At 45.2% G+C, this 17,335-nt stretch overlaps 1 protein-coding gene across 4 annotated transcripts in view; it reads left to right on the plus strand.

Moving 5' to 3' along the window:
- Positions 1 to 327: 327 nt before the first annotated feature.
- The window catches only part of TMC5 (transmembrane channel like 5), a 39,038-nt gene continuing 22,030 nt past the window's right edge, over positions 328 to 17,335 (plus strand). The window contains exons 1-6 of one of the 4 annotated variants that reach the window (XM_014610815.3): positions 328 to 408; positions 10,341 to 10,463; positions 10,988 to 11,193; positions 13,285 to 13,389; positions 15,171 to 15,287; positions 16,350 to 16,449. In XM_014610815.3, the coding sequence (XP_014466301.1) occupies positions 10,390 to 10,463; positions 10,988 to 11,193; positions 13,285 to 13,389; positions 15,171 to 15,287; positions 16,350 to 16,449 (602 nt within the window). In that variant the 5' untranslated portion in view covers positions 328 to 408; positions 10,341 to 10,389. Of the gene's footprint in view, positions 409 to 711; positions 818 to 1,043; positions 1,246 to 10,340; positions 10,464 to 10,987; positions 11,194 to 13,284; positions 13,390 to 15,170; positions 15,288 to 16,349; positions 16,450 to 17,335 lie in introns of those variants that run through there. The other 3 variants (XM_019494789.2, XM_019494790.2, XM_059716675.1) reach the window with 3 other exon arrangements.

The raw sequence follows: 17,335 nt of genomic DNA on the forward strand, positions 1-17,335 counted from the left end.
AGTTTTGGGGGGATTTTTTAAAATTAATTTTTCTGTATTCCAAGCAAAATTAGCCAAAACAAATGCCAAATCCAAGAGTCAGTCCAGAACCATAAGTGGCCCTACAACTGGCAAACATCCTCCACCCCCATCTGGGGCGTCAGATGTTTCCAAAACCTTTGGCGGGCATCCTACGTGCAGGCCCAAGCCCAGACGCTGGGGGTTCGGATGCCCCGAGTTTTGCTTGCCTTCAAGCAAGCAAGCCAGGCAGGAGTCTCCCATTTCCTTAAAGTGGGCTTAAAGCCAAGACCTTCCCACTCCAGCAGCTGAGTGGGAGGTTGACTATATGTTACCCTGGCGGGCACTATCCCTGTGCCAGGAGAGTGGCTAGGAAGACCGCCTCCATGCTCACCGGGTTTCCCTTGGCAGGTAAGCACAGCCTACACTTGATCTGAGAAGGGGGGCACCGCAGACAACACCATGCAGCCCAAATGCCCTGGTTCCCCGCCCCACAGGGGGGCAGGAGGAGAGCCAGCCTGCCCCTGCCCCAGCGGGGCGCGGTGCAGGGAAGAGAGGGCGAGTGCCTGCTCCCCCGCACAGGTGCAGTCGAGCGGGGGGAAGCCTAGGGGCGGGCAGCAGGTCGCACGCCTCGGCCGCCTGGTCTGGACGAGGCTCGAGCCGCGGCGGCCGCGGGCGGAGCAGCCCCCCCGGCCCGGGCCGGAGTTCCGGGAGCAGGAGGCGGGGGAGCGCCCGGCCCGGCCGAGCCGCTCCAGCCGGGCACTGATCAGCGCCGCCTGGAAGGAGCCCCGCGCCCGGGGCAGAGATGCGGCTCGTCGGGGTGAGCATCCCGGGGCTCCGCAGGGCGAGGAGCAGCGCTCGGGGGCTGGGAGCGGGACCCGGGCAAGGCGGCTGCGAGGACTGGCCGGGCAGTGCTGGCGCTTCCCGCCGCGAAGGGCTCACGAGCTGGATGGAGTCTGGCCGTGCGGCGGTGCGGAGGGCCGTCCGGCTCCAGCCCGCGGGGTCCGTCAGGGCGGGGTGGTTGGGTAGAAACTCGCCTTGCAGCTCGCCGGCCGGCTTGCACGGGGTGCCTCGCTTTGAGAAGTGGCTGCAGGAGACCTCATTTGAAAGTCACGCTGTCTTGGAAAAGCTGGGGCTAATTTTGGATGAATCTTGCTGCTGGTTGCAAAGAAATGCGTATCCTCCGTGTGGGGCGAAATGCTCTCCGTCTCTCGCACGGGGTGTGAGCACCAAAACGTGGATCGAGAGGTTGGTGCAGGGACGGGTCTGCCCAGGGAGAGAGCAGCAACCCGCTGAGGCGCGGTGGGTCTGCCTTCACTCCCAAAGCTTTTATTGGCTTCGGCTGGAACAGGATTGGGGGATAGAGATATGTGTGTATGTATATATTGAGATCTAGCTACTTTCTTCCTTATTCCTAGATGTTTAGTCAGGGCGTTTCTCCATTGCAAATACTCCCAACTTGGACACAGTATTGGAGTGAGGGTAGTAGCACACTACTAATTTGGACTTCAAGGAGCTGCTGGGAGGATGGGGTTGAGGGTGGGCAAAAGGGTTGAAATCTGGACAGGAGGGTTGAAATCTGCTCCGTCTTTGTACATTAATGTAGAGCAATGTTTCTCAGTCAGTATGTTGTTACCCCCTCCTCTGGGAGGTGCAAGATCGTAGCATTTTTTCACTATCTAAAGCAACAACCCCTCCCCCCCCCAAAAAAAACAAAACAACAGCAACCAAAACCCAAAAATGAAATAAACCCTCAGTTCTTGCCCATATTGTTCAAGGTCAAGTATTTTCTCAGCACATACATAAAGTCTGTAGGCTTGTTCTTGTTGCATTTTTCTTTGACTCTTTCTTCAGGAATACATCCATAGGGTTCATGCCGTTTTTGACACGTAGTAAGAGCTTGCTAATCTGAAAAGGCTGATGCGGATGCTTAAATAAAAAGCATTCAAAGTCTGGTGAGAACTCTTGGCTTTTATATTTGTGATAAACACTTGGGCTCCTGGAGGTGGTACTCTTGTTTGGCTACTGCAGCCTCTTGTCCTGGCAGTGGGGCATTTGTTACAGCAATGTAAATGGCCTACAGAACACTGCGTATGTGCACTGAACTTGTGCAGAAACTTGTTCTCCAGGAAAGCAAAAGAGATTATAGCCAGAAGGGTGATTTGATGTTCAATATCCTGTATGAGAGTCTTACTTGGCAGCGTCCTGTTTCAAGAGCTATTTATGATGTAACTATTGACCATGGTGTGTTTATTGTTCTCCTAGAAACAAATACTTATCAGTCAAATATGACTTCACTAATGTCAGCGGGAGTTTTACAAAATCGATCTCAGAAAGGTAGATTTGTTAAAGCAAATCCTCTCATAGATGTCAATGCGATTGGCTAAAAAAAATAGTTGAAGAATGAGGCTCAGAGAAGGCCATGACTTTCTGCATGATTTTGTGAAAATGGCAAAAGACAGGCTACTCATGGCATTGGTTGACAATTAAATTCTGCCAATTTGCTCTTGACAGGAAAGTAATCCAAGTAAACATCTACCTGCAGTTTACACGCAAAGGACTTAAATTCCTAACTTTGGCACACACTTCCTTATGAACTTCATTCAGTTCCTCCGTTAAAAATGAAGTTAATTACCTTATTCTTTAACCTTCTGTCTAACTTAAGTATAAAGATGGTAGGGTTGTAATGTGCCCTACATCCTCTGTGGACTGGCTATAGTGAGAGACCTGTATAATTCTGTGTTACTTTTTATTCATGTGAAATAGTCAGTTTGAGAACTGGATAAAAGGAAAGTTAGAGTGAAGGGAAGTACTTGTACACTGACTCTCTTTCCAGTATGAAACATAAAATCATCTAAAATTAGGATTAGAAGGGATGTTAGGTCATCTAGTCCAGCCTAGGAAACATAGTTTTCTAGGTATAAAATTCACTTCCAAACTAGTTTGTTAGAACCTATTAAATAGCATGAAAGTACATAAGGGGTGTGCATCAGGAGCTGGGAGAATGTCTGTTCACCAGGGCACCCCCAGAGAAGACAAGGTCCAACGGTCACAAACTCCTGGAAGACCATTTTAGGCTGGACATAAGGAAAAACTTCTTTACCATCCAAGTCCCCAGGGCCTGGAATAGACTGCAAGTACCTACTCTGGATACTTTCAAGAAACACTTGGATGCCTATCTTGCTGGGGTGATCTGACCCCAGCTGACTTTCTGCCCTTGGGGCAGGGGGCTGGACCTGATGATTTTGTGAGGTCCCTTCCAGCCCTAATATCTATGAAATCTATGCTGGGGGGGTTTCCCCTTCTGTTTGGTGATAAACAGTTAGCTCCCACAGCTAGCTTTATCAATTGCTAGTGATGTTACAGTATATCCTCAAAGGAACTTGACCTGGAAATACGAATGGAAAAATAGCCTTTTTGACTTGATGAAGTAAATCTCCTTACCATGGCTATCCTATAAAGTTTTAATTTGCACCAGTTTTCACTTACTGAATTTGTTGACGGGACCTTTGTAACTGATACAGCTCATTAAATTATAATCTGAAACTGCCAACAAAACTGGCTAGGTGTATATTACCAGTGGGAAGTAAGCAAAGAAGCTGATACAAAGTAAAAGGACCTGTGCTACTAAAATTAGAAGCAAAATAGCTTGAACTTATTATATTCTTGGTCCTATACATATAATTCCTAACAAATACCCTTTAGATCTTTTATTTTCTTTAATCTAAAAGAACATTTTCTTTAAGTACCAATTTCTACCGAGTGTAGCTGATAGTACTGGTTAATGAAAAATGAGAATTGCAGGGGTCCTTTTTATTTTTAAAACAATGCATACATTTCGATCTTGGAAATGACTAGAGACTAGTATCTAATTTTATTTCAGGAACTCTTTTTTCCCCTTGGCTGGTAGCTTGCATCAGTGGGCTGAATAACTTATTTTGAAGATATGCAAGAATTAAAATAGCAGCTGTCATAAAATGATTGCCATGTTGTATTCCAACCTAATGCCTAATCTATGCAGAGGTTACTAATCTGCAAATGGAAATAGAAGAACATATTTAGCTTATGAGGAAGAGGCTGAGTTTTGATGCTGAAGGTCGCAGGTTCTACTGCATCTTATGGCCTGTGTTGGGATATACGATAGAGTGTTTTCTACAAAATAAACTCTATTCCCATCTCTGTACATGAATTTAAATAACTTGGAAGGATTCTCCTCAGTTTGCTCTTCAGGTAGAGAAGTTTACCCAGAGCTGTGTGTACAGATATTTGAATGCTGAGGTCCTAAAACATGGAGAGCTTGCAATGCTGACGTTGTGCAGCTGGGGTGGAGCAGTAATGACTTTAGCTCTGGATGTAAAGGGGGTGGGAAACGACATACGCATCCTAATGCCTTGAGAGTATTTCAGGGCTTACTGCAATAACCTCATAAATAGGTGGTGAATGACATTTTATTGAATTCTAGTTGCTGAGCTGGACCTGATCATGTGTTCTGTCTTCTGTGACCAAGAAATTATGCTACTTCAGCAGGAGCTCTTGAGCTGCTTTCCTGGAGAGAGAGTCTTTTAGCTGAGCTCAGATCCAAACGTGTTCTATAATGGCCCCAGTTAAGACCTGATGCTATACGGTGCTGAGCACACTAGTATTTGGGGCACTTTTGGAGTGATTTTTAACTCTGATTTTTCAAAGGATTTAGTTTTCTGTCAGGGTACCATTATTCCAGGGCCCACATCTGATGTGGTTGAAGTAGCATCTGGCATGACCTGTATTCTAGAGCTGGGGTCATCAGGGGATAGGGGGCACAAACAAATCTTAGCTCCAGTGTGGGCCATTTCTAACCTGGCATGCATCCCCACAGCTGTAGTCAGTCACCATTACTTACTCACCCCCTCACAATGACACTGTTATTACTCGTCCATCACACGGGCGAAGCCCCCTGTCTGGACAAAATGACTCTGCTGGAGAGCTGAAAAAAATTACTCTGCTGGCTGTAAGTTGCAAACTCCTCTTCTAGAAGACCTTCCAGATCTGCTGACTAGGCTCCTGATACTGCTTGTATCGACCCACTGGTATCATTAGTCTGTAAATACCATGGGTCACCCATTACAGATTTCCCTCAATTTATGCGGGTCCTTTATATACAAATTCACTCTTATGCGATAAGCATATTTAGACTCACAATTCATTATATGCGAGGTGTATTCACTCTTATGCGATCAGCATAGACGACCCCCCCCCCAAACAGGTAAGTCTGTGGGGGGAGGGGAAGGGTCGTGGCCCCATTCATCCTAGCCCCGGCTGCAGTGGCCCCAGGAGTGGCCAGTGCCAGCTGCCTGCAGCCACTGGGCTGCACTGTGCTCCTCCTGTCCCCACCCATGCCAGCTACTAGGCTGCACTGTGCCTTGGTGCAGGCATCTGGTGTCAGCTGCTCCTGGGGATGCTCCAGCATGGGCTGGGGTGAGTGTGGACAAGCGGAGCCCCGGACGGCGCAGGGCGCAGCACTCACCCCAGCCCTGGCTGCAGCAACCCCAGAAGTGGCCGACACCAGCTGCCTGCACCAGCGCACGGTGCAGTCCAGCGGTTACAGGAAGCTGATGTTAGCTGCTCCTGGGGCTGCTCCAGCACAGGAAGGGGTGAATGGGGACCAGAAGAGCCCCGGGGGCTTCAGGGCATGGTGCAGCCCAGCTGCTACAGGCAGCTGGTGTCAGCCACTCCTGGGGCTGCTGGGGCTGGGGTGAGTGCCACACCCTATGCCACCCGGGGCTCCTATTGTCTGCACTCACCCCAGCCCATGCTGGAGCTGCCTGGGGAGCAGCCAACACCAGCTGCCTGCACCAGGGCACAGAGCAGCCCAGGAGCAGAAGTGAGTGCGGATAAGCAGAGCCCAGGCGCTGGGGGACAAGCGGAGCATGGTGCAGCCCAGCAGCTGCAGGCAGCTGAAGCCAGCTACTCCCAGGGCCTCTGCAGCTGGGGCTGGGGCGAGTGTTGCTCTCTTTGCTGCCTTGTGTAGCCCCAGGAGTGGCACCCCTCCCCCCAGCCCTTCCCTAGTCCCAGCCTCATTCCCTCATTCCCTTCCTCACTGCCATGGGAACCTATCCCTATTTGGTACATTGTACTTGTTGTACAAGTACATTGTTACATTTGTACTTTATGCAAATTTGATTTATGCCCCGTTCTCCAGGAACCTATGTACCATGTAAATTGAGGGAAACCTTTTTTTCCCAATTTTGCCTGTAAAGCATGTAGCATGTCATACACAGACATAGAGTAGCAAGTAATAGAGCTAAAACAGTGGTCCTATCCCCTTAGCTAATAGGTTAAATATTGCCTATAGGTTCCTCTGATGTTGGTTGTCACCATAGGAAATTAAAAGTTAAAACTGAAAGAACAGATATGATGTTGTTTACAGTGCATTATTTGCTCAGTATTGCAGCCAATGGGACAGTAAAGGTTGGGAATCACTGTGCTATTACTTAGACTCCTTTTCAGAGAACCCATTGACCTCAAACCTTACTGACATGTACTCACGTGCTTACTTGAGGAATGGTGGAGAGGATCTCCTAGTGCATTATTTCTGTATATTTCCAAGTTCAGTATTACAAAAGTAGAATAAATAAGCAGCTTCCAAACAATAAGGAAATAAACAGCAGTGCATGAGAGAGACTGGACAAATTTTGTGTGTCCTATACTGACATACCATCAGGTTTCTATTCTCAGAAAGTGTGTGAGTGGAGGATAGAAATACTAGAAAAATGGAAGTAGCAGCATAGGGTGTAAACCAGGGGTGGGCAAAATGTGGCCTGCGGGCCAGATGCAGCCTGCCAAGCCATTCTATCTGACCCGCGGGACCCCTCAAAAATTTAGAAAGTTAATATTTATCCTCCCTGGGCTCCCTGTCATGTGGCCCTCGATGGCTTGCCAAAACTCAGTAAGCAGCCTTGCACCCAAAATAATTGTCCATCCCTGGTGTAAACCTCGTTCTTGTTGACATTTCCATAAGCATAACATTTGTTTGGAGCTTGATGGAGGTAGCTTTTCCAGGCAGAAGAGAATTGAGTGACTGCTTTCAGACTGACAGGAGCAAGTGATATGTTTATTCACATCTAAGACAGGTTTTTTCCCCTCCAGTCAGCATGGGGGAGAAGCCTTTGGTCTTAGATTCATGTACAAAGCAGAGACAGGGGGCAGGCAGCTGCTCCAACTCTGACTCTGGGCCTAAACCCGGGTCAGGGCCAGAGTCAGACCTATAGCAGCCACCTGCACCCCCTGCTCCGCTTGTCCTCTGCACTTCTGCTTCCCACTCTGCCCCCTTCCCTCACCCTTTACTGTCAGGTGTAGCTCAGCTTGGGCTCTAGCTCAGGCTGCATTCCCTCCTGAGCGTGGAGCACATGGAAGTCCATCCCCTGCCTAGCTGATCAGCAGTACCAGTGCTTTTGTGTAGCCCAGCAGGGGCTGTTTCCATGTGCTCTGCTCCAAGGAGAGAGCAGCATTTGACAGTAACGATGGGGAGGGGGCGTGAAGGAACAGGCAGAGACTGGGGCATTAGTGGGGAGAGGCAGGAGCTGTAGGGAGCTGGGGTGGGGGTGGAAGTCAGGGGGACAGGAAGGCTGTAGAGAGAAGTGGTGGGGGCTGGGGGGCTGCCTACCCTCCCCCCCGCATCTGACTCCACCTAGCCATTGCTTCCCTGCTGTAGCAGTGTGGGGAATAAACTTAAGACATCCCTCTGATACTTGGGTTCTCTATCTAAAAAATTATGACAAATTTATACATTTTACATATATAGAATCTAATTTGGCAGGGGTCATTTTGAATTCAAGTAAATATGGTAGGTGCAGTCACAAGCCTGTTGAGTCAAACATCAAAGCGTCTAAGTGGCAAAGGGCAAATTGGAAAAAATAGGTATTGGAGAAACCGGCTTCCCAAAGACTACTGAAAATGGCTTTGAAAGGTAAGTGGAGCCTTACGAATGTTAAAGACGTAGAGCCCTTTAGGGGAGGACTGTGGGTTGTGTGAGTGTGCACGTGCAGCATGGAAGGGAGGAAGAATACATAGTCTGTATGGAATCCCAGACAGGATAGTTTTGCAAAGCATCCATTCCTATTCATAACTGAACTCTAAATAAAGCTTGTGCTCTAGTCCTAGATGAGTCAGTAGCACTTAATCAGATGCTTAAAGCTAGCCACATATTTAAATGCTTTTGCGAAATATTAGCAATCGCATTTTCTTGCAGTAGTACCTAAGGCCCAGAATGCAGCAGTGTTGTGCTAGGCACTGTCCTGGAGACACCACATGGGCCCAGAAGTTATTAAGTAAGTGAGCAGAGTGAACAAGGTGAGGGCAGCAAAGCTCATGCTAGTTCTACACACTTTTTAAGGAGGAGTTGGGGAGGAATACTGCTGAATTGGGGCTATACTGTAAACCTGTGTTATTTTGTCTCATGTCATTTGTCTTGGCTATGGCAATCAAAATACAGCTTACCACCAACACGTGTGAATTTGCTGGATCTTCATTAAGACATATACAATCAGGGCTGCCAGGAAGGGGTCTGTGTAGTGATGTCAACTTTGCATATGTTTGACATTTTGCATAAAAATAGAAGGAGCATGTCAACAAAGGGCAACATCCATCTCTGTGGACCTGATTTATACCAGCTTCCATAAACCATAGAACTCCCAGAGATGCCAGTAGATCATTGTTCAACCTTGATTCATTATTAACTAGAGTTCAAGGATTTCTCCGGAGTCTGGGTTCCTCTGAGAGGTTCATTCCTCAGAGTTTAACTGTTGTCTCTGGCACGTCAGAGGCAGTCTGCTGCTCTTCACACTGTTGGGCTGGATCATGTAAGAACTGCTGAATCTGCAAAAGAACAGTTTGACCCTGACAGCACCTTTTCTTGCCTAACGTCAGAGCTACAGTCTAATTAAAATGTTAGTAACAACGAGAACTTTTGGATTTGGATCTGATGCTTCAAAATGGAACTAGAGAGAGCATGTTAAACAAGAAGGAAATCCATCATTAAAAAAAAAAAAACTATGAGGGAAACAATAAGGAAATAGCCAGTCATGCCTTATATAAACAATAACAAAAAACAACAAGCAAACCGTTTGACCTGCTATATCAGATATCAGTAGTTCTGATATTTCCCATCCCTTTTGTCCTAGAGTATTAACTGGAATACTTTTGTTGTATTTCCTCGTACTTCAAGAAGCTTTTCTTTGTTCTTACGTTGAGAGTTTGCATAACTTGCAGCAATGTTTACTGTATAGACTAAGTCTGGTAAAAGGATTACAGCAGCACTAGATCATGCTTGAAATTGTCTTTTAAAACTTGACAGGGCTGAAAGTATAAATTCAACAGAGCATTCATGCTAAAGTGGCATTCTAACTGAAGATAAGTGTTTACAGGTGGAATTGCCTATATCTAAAAACCAGGTCCTGACATGATCTCAACATGCTTCTTAGAGGAGATGGGACTATAACTTGATACAAAAATTGATTCTTTGGCTTGCAACCACTCTGAGGGCCCTGCACTGGGTAACCTCACAGCTATGCTGAGGTAGGAATTACAGTGCCATTTCCCTGCTAAGGTTTTACAGCAAGTCGTTTCAATGTAAAACCATCCCTTCTATGTTAGTAGTAGAGGCATGACTAGACCTACTTGCCCATCTCTGTCATGAAGCAATGGCATGTATGCATAAAAACTAGTTGCAGGATTTGGGCTCTGATTTGAAGTCAGCAAAATGTACTTAAATAGCAGCAGAATTAGTCTCTAAATGAAGGACCATCTTTTTATACAGCTCCAAACACAGAGGATCCCTGATTCATTATGAGGTGCTATTGCAACACAAATCATTTATAACAAAAAGGGAACCTATAGCATAAAGGCAGATTGTACTTCTTCCCATGATTTGTGCTTGCAGTGCTGTGCATGTTTCATTCCATCTGAGAAAAGAAGGAATTTCATTTTTTGAGTACAAACAGGTAAAAAAACCCCCTAAAAATGTGATTTCTGTATTTTCAAAGATGGGTGAAGTTATCTTACACACAATTTTAGTGCTGTACTTTGCTCTGTCGGCTGTCTTCTGGATGAGGACGTGTATTTTTTCATAGGTAGTTCCAGGTATTGTTCAAAGGGTAAAGAACACTCAGTGGTGCTACATTTAATTGTTCTTCTTTTATATAGATTTTATTGGTTTATTCATTATTAATTTAGCAAAACTAAAGTAATCTTTTTGTCCACTTACTATATCAAAATCTACTTTTGTTCTTTCATACTAAGCAGAAAAGCATCAAGTGGTTCTTCATTGTAGATTTAACTTTAAAAATGTAACCTTACCTCTAATACAGTACTAAAGAAGTAAAGGGACAGAGAAGGAAACACTGATTCAGACTCATCATGTCTTACCACTATAATGAAGCCTTTGAAAACCCAGACTATCACAATTCAGAAACCTTGGAGAGTGGCAGACGGTAAGTTTGACTAATCATGTTAGTGTTCTGACTGATAACACTTTTTGGTATTGAAAAGAATTCAGTGCTTATAATTCATAGTTGGGGGGGCACTGTTGAAAGTTTAGTTTATGGTATTCATTTTTATCATGCTTTAGGATTTGTCTAAAAATACTCCCATATACTTGGCATTTTTCATTTTGTTTTCTAAAGATGTATTTTAGACTCATTTATTATATGCTCCAGGATTTATAGTTGTGGGTGCTGGGGATTTCTTAGTTGGATGTGTCCAACATATCTACAACCAGTATATCTGCTGTAGTTTTGAGACCCTGGTTTTGCAAACAGTTGTGCAGTTTTAATGTAGCCCTGTCGCTGATGGTGGGATTGAGGTTCAGTTACCAACTGGAGTTTGTAATAATTTTTATTCAATTCTAAGTATTGTATATTTTGAAGTGTTTGTTTTAAAATATATTTGCGCACTATGTAAAGATGGATTTATCTGTTGTCTTACTGGTGCAGTTTCCTTTTTGTTGTTTACATAGGAAAGCTTCTCAAATGAATTCAATGTTTCGCCAAAACCCTTATGATTCTTCGCCATATGATTCCTATACGGATCACGATGGACGAGAGCAAAGACAGAGTTATTCCGTGGATATACCAATGGCCACAATGCAGCCTGGCTTGGAGGTCAGCCAAAGTGCAAAACGATGGGGCACGCCAAATGCAAATCCATATGGAAATACACACAGTATGTAACTTCACGCATTAAAAGCTTATGTACAGGAGAGAATGCCAGAGGCTGAATGAAAAGCCTGCTCCCTGCTAGTGGCGGGTTAAGATTCATTGCTGGAACCCAGGGCCCCAGGGAGAAGGATCCCTTCCCTTCCTGGTGCTGCCGCTACCAAGGTTGGGGCTGGTCTTTGTGCCCCCATTGGGGAGGCTGGGTAGACCTGGCCAGCTGGGGGTGGGGTGGCACATGCCCACCTCTCCTCCCTGCTCCCCCCCAGCCCCCTCCTCTGCCACAGCTGGAGCGGAGCCAAGCTGCCCACTGAGGGATTGGGGCTCTCCACTCTGCTGCCTTTGCCTTGGGGACCCCTCACCAGCCAGCACCTCGCTGCCCCCACTGCTGCCGTGAGGGCAGGGGGTGTGTGGACAGTGCAGGGCAAAGGCAACAGAGCAGAGAGCCCTGAGCCCACAGTGGGCATCCCACATCTGCCCTGTGCACAAATCTGGGGGGGCATATGCCTCCCCCATGCATCTCCTGGGGGGTGCACACAGAGGTGGGGAGCCAATTCCCCCTCCCCACCTGTGCCCCCTGGACGAGCTGCCCATGGCTCCATCCTGCTCCCTTACCTAGCCCCGTCCTATGCACCGCCCTGACTGGGCAGCACCCCCAGCCCCTGCCCCACTCCCTATCTCACTGTGGAGACCTCGATTTGCCCCCCCAATGCCCCTTCCCACCATACACTTACCTGCAGGGAACTGCTCTCTGTGCAGCCAGGCTGTGTTCTGGACTATGTGCATGCGTGCGGTTGCGCCTCCTGCGTCTCACTCCCGACAGCCCCTGCAGGCTAGCATGCTGCCCAGTGCCCACCTGCAAGGGAAAACCCACTGTTTCTCATGGGAACCCAGTCACCCAGGTACTTGGGAGCCCCTGATTGGCAAGGACCCTGGGCCTGGGCCTCATGTGCCAATGTTCACTGCAACTTCTGAATCCATAGCAGGATCTGTGTCCCGCTGAGATGATCTAAAATACACCTTTGTTTGGTGTTTTGTTTTTTTTTCCCTCCCTCAAGAGCAATAAAATTAGTTTTTAAAAAGGAAGATTTTAGCAAGGTTTATTTCTAACCTGTGTCTCTGTGCTTTGGAAACCAGAGGGCTGTTAAAAGCAGAGTATGTTTTAGCCACAGGCATTTCAACTGTAGTTAAACTGACAGTTGCTCTGAGCACTTTTATTTCTGAGGGCCCAAACTGAGACATTTTGAACGAGGCCTGATTTTCTGTAGGAGGGTTTCTTGGTTGTTTTGGAATATCAGACCCCTTTGAGACTTCTTTAGTTGGATGCCCAGAATCACTATCGACTTTTGAAATATGAGGTTGCTAGCATCTATTGGTCCACCCATCTAGTTCAGGGATGCTCAGCCTCCAGCCCTTGGGCCCAGTGCAGCCCACGGAGCCATAAGTATTCAGCCCCTGGGGCTTCCCACGGATTGGGAAATTTGGCAGCAGGGGAGTGGTGGCAATAAATATGGCCAGCCTTCCCCATTGCCAAATTCCCAAACACCAAGCAGGTTAGGGCCAGTTTGCAACCCCTCCCCTCACCCCCGTGGCTGGGGGAGACTGAGTCACTCAACCTTCCTCCGTGGGGCTGGGTTGGGGATTGGCCATGCTCCCTTCCCACCATGGGGTTGGGCCTCACCCCTTCCCTTCCCTTCCCCCTGGCCAGGTTAGAGGCAGGATGTCCCTTCCCGCTCCATGCAGCTGGATGGGACCTACCACTACTGCCCCATGCCGATCAGGACCATCAGCTGGATCTGGCCTGCAGATGGCCTGGGCACTGCCCATTCAGTGCGCTGGCCAAAAAAGGTTGACCACCACTGATCTACTTGGATAGACAAATTAGGTGGACTTTCAGTACTCTTAATGTTTCTCCCTTAGCATTCAGTGCATATTTTTATTAGAATATAATACAGTGGCATGATTATTTAAATGGATTTATAGTATTGGAACTCCCTCATCATTCTAGGATATACTATTTTATGTACAAATTTATTTAATCCTCTCTGAATTATTTAAAAATACTTCCAGTTTATATACTTCTGCTTTTCCCTTTCAACAGTCAATCACTCCTTTGAATATGAGCCAGAGTTTACGTATACACCACCTTCTACTCTCAGTACTGTGGACGGCCCTTTTGCACGCAGATCTTCTGATGCATCTGAAGGTAAGGCTAAAGTAAGAGGAAGTAAGTGCCAGTGGAAACATTGAAACTTTAAATTCCATAAGTTGAGAACAATATTGTTAGGCTTGAACGAACCAAGTGATCTAATGCTAATTAACGTGAAAGGTTCTTTTTTCAGTTGGGCAGCTGACTGATTAAAGGTCTCCACGTAATTGGAGAAGCCATCAAATAGCAGCAGTATTTCTATGCTATGGTGATATGGTAGTACAGAGCTTTCTGTGGGTGGTGGATACAAGAAGGAAGGCAAGGAAAAATATTGTTTAAAGCAAGAGCCACCTAACTGAAGCTGAGTTTCCCATGACTGGGTAATCTCAGATAATGCATTTGTGCAATTATGTGAATGGATGCATGGGATTATGGGGCCAAATTCTTTGCTGATGTATTTCCACTGATGTCAGTGGAGTAATAGCAGCAACATTTTGATCCGTGGTGTTTGAGTGTGAAGGACTGACCATAAAAGCTAATGTTGTATTTTTAATAAAATAAATGTCCCCTGGAACTTGACAATGTAGTTTTTTTAAGGGTCCCTCTTTGGCTAGATATCAGAACAATTATTCATAAAATCATAGCGGTGTCAATTTGGTGTCTGTCCTCTATATAAGTAATTGTTTTTCGATTCATGGGTTCCCCTGATTTCTTTTTCATTGTGACCAGTTTGGTACCTGATGCTTCTAGAATTTCTCTGCCTTTAATGAAGAATGCTCATCTAGAATTGTTGCATACACATATTGGAAAAAAATGCACCTCTGTTAGCCAAGATGAGGGACTTCAACGTTTTCATTATCTCTGGCAGACTTTAACCTTTTGTAAATGGTCTTCCAGTTAAGATTTGTCTTGAAAGATATTGTATTTTACTAAATAAATACTAATTTTGTTTATATACAGGGGTAGCTTATTCCAAAATTCTCCGTGAGAGCATGTCGAGAATGGGAGAGATACTTCCTAAGACTTTTAATGTTTGGGAAAAGAATACCCAACACTTACAACTAGAGAATAAGCATCCAGATGTTGAAAGTCCAGGGAATGCCTCAGCTAAAGGCCATAGACATTTTCCTTTCTTTAATCCTTTTAAGTCAATGCAAAGAAAATTGCCTCAGAGTGAGAACAATACCATTACCATAGTTGATTCAAATCTAAATGGTGCCATTGCTGAAAACCAGCAAGAGGTGCATTCGGTAATGGATGCGTCAAACTCCGTAGGCTTTCTAATGTCAGAAAAGCCAAACTCAGTAGGCCTTTTAATGTCAGAAAGGGCAAACCTGGAAGGAGAATGCAGTGCTGAGCTGCCTATATCTTCCCAGATGGCTCGTGGCCAGAGAAAGGCACTTTTGGACTCCCCTCACTCTTCAGATTCAGCAGCAGAAGGTATAAGAATTCAGTGATCAAGGAAATAATTTTAAATGATGTGATGGAAGAAAGGCAATAAACTGGCCTCTTTGACAAGAGCTAGGCATCCATTCTCTTAGGGTAAGATCCCAATACCCTGAATTGTATGTTGTTCAAGAAACAATCCCAAGAAAGCCAATAGAGGTGTCCCAATCTTACCTTGCCAGTGACAGCAAGAGACTGGACCCAGACCCAGATAATACCGTCTGGTCTTATGTTTCTACTGCTGAAAAATTTCATTTACTTATCAAATATGCAGCAGAGGCTCTTTAAGTAACTGTTTTCTATGAAAGTGAAGTTTTGAATATATAATGAACAGGTTTGTCTAAGCCAATTAGTTAAGTTGCAGCATTTGTTAAAAAGCGTGTGTTGTTCAGCTAGCATCGTGCAGAGACGGAACAGGCAACGAGCCGACTCCGTTTTCACGACCTCTTCTGACTTTGACAGAACAGACGCAAATGCTGCAGCATACAATGAAAATAAAGAAAGCCAAGGTAGGCATTTTCTATATTGCTTAGAGAAATGGTGGGGCTACTAGCCACCTTCTTGGACGAGAAAAATGTAACAGATATTGATGGATGTTACAGGGCCACCGCAGAACTAGGAACATCTTGTTCCAGTCTGTTCTTGAGATACTTGGATGTGAAACAGCGGAGAGTTTGTGGTCAGAATTTCATATTGAACTATTTGGCTTTCTCTTAACTGGGGGAAAAAACCTGTGTGTTTTGATTTGTTTTTTAATATGGGCAGCCTACCGTGTTAGATTCCTAGACAACTTTTGAGTTCTGCCAGTTAATTCGCTGAGAGAAAGCTTGGACTTCGCATCAAGGTTTACTCTGAACAGTTGTGGTTAAAATAAAGTTTGTGTCTGCCAACTTATCTAACATTCTTAGCATACACCATTTTTCCTAGTGTCAACATGATTTTCATCACTTTAATTAATGCTGTTTCACCTGTTTAGATTTATACAAGTAAGTGTCTATTCTAGGTTCTAGTTTTTCAGCCATTATTAAAAGACGCAATGTGCCTGAAAGTAACATATTAAAAATTTTGCCTTATATAAGAAGACACTTTCAGTAAAATAACATAGTTCCCGTAATTTCAATTTACATTAACACTGCTTACATACTATCACTTACTTAAAATTACAAAAAAAATCTTATTTTTTTTAAAAGGCATCTTTCAGTTATGTGTAAGCTTATTGCAGAAAGCAAAACTGTACTTGAACAAATAGCATGTAAAATTTTGTGTGAAAGCTTGCATCAGGTTTTTTTAGTCTTATTTTATATTATAGCCCATTGTACAAACAATACACTGCTAATGGGATTTTTGAAAGCAATGAGTACTGTATTCTCCTAATGTATAGAATATTAAGTACATTGTGTACACTGCAGAAATTTCAAGCCAGGTAACTAAGAATATTAGGTGACTATTTAATTTCCATATATTACCTGCATCTTGGGAGCAACAAGCATCAGGTGTCATATCACCTCTTCATGAGAAGTAATTTATTTATTACGCTAAGTTCTGGATATTTTTGTACATTTTTCATACAGAAGAAAAGATCATCAGAAATCTTGCAAGCATGACTACCCGTGAAAGAATTAAAGCAATCCAGAAGATGCCAAAGACTATGAAAGAAAAAAGAGAGATCAGGTAAAAGCAGAATTTTTTCTACAGCCAATTGTTTATATGAATACTTGTGCCGCTAGTACAGGTGTCTTGATAATTTTTGGATTGGCACTGTCAATTCCAGTACAAAACAATTGGGAAAGTATGTATTTTTTGAAGCGGCATCTTACAAGGCAAATATGTGTTAATTAAATATGGAGGTAGTGCCTAGTGTTAACTGGGAGCAATGTACTTGATAAATTACAACAAAATTCTACTTTATATTCCTGGGAGAAATTTCCTCTGGAAAGACTGGGGGAAAAAACTTCCAAAAGAATTTGCAGGCTGTAGGACAGGGGTAGGCAATGTTTTTTGGCCAGAGTGCCAAAAAAAACATGATGTCTACCTTGGAAGGTGCTGGAGTGCCGGCATGCCAGAAAAACAAAATGAGGGCAGAGGGTACATGATAGGATGCACTGCATATTAGTATAGTTAATAATCATAAATGTTACCTTTTTATGGTAAGTACCAGATTTTCTAAAAATTGTAAACCTGGTGACAATAAATAAAACTTCATAGTGTGTGCGACCTGGAGTGGCAGCGCACAGGGAAGTTGCCTGCCACAGCAAGCTCCACGCTGCCCTGGTCACACTTCCCCTGTGTGCACAGAGGCAGCGTGGGCAGCAGCACAGGATTGTGCCCTTCACTGCTACCACTGCCTGCAGGGGAAGTGTGGCCAGGGCAGCGGGGAGCTCAGAGTGGCAGGCAGCTTTCATGCACCTCCCTGCTGTGCCCTGCCACATCCGGTTCCACACTGCTCTGCAGAGGCGGCAGGGGAGGGCAGCATGGTGAGGAGCAGCACCAGCACCTGCTGCCTCCCCAGAGCCTGGGTCTGGGTCTGGGTCTGGGAGGCAGCTAGGGCTGGGGCCGA

The sequence above is a fragment of the Alligator mississippiensis genome, chromosome 13 (assembly GCF_030867095.1).
Source record: "Alligator mississippiensis isolate rAllMis1 chromosome 13, rAllMis1, whole genome shotgun sequence".
Taxonomy (NCBI): Eukaryota; Metazoa; Chordata; order Crocodylia; family Alligatoridae; genus Alligator; species Alligator mississippiensis.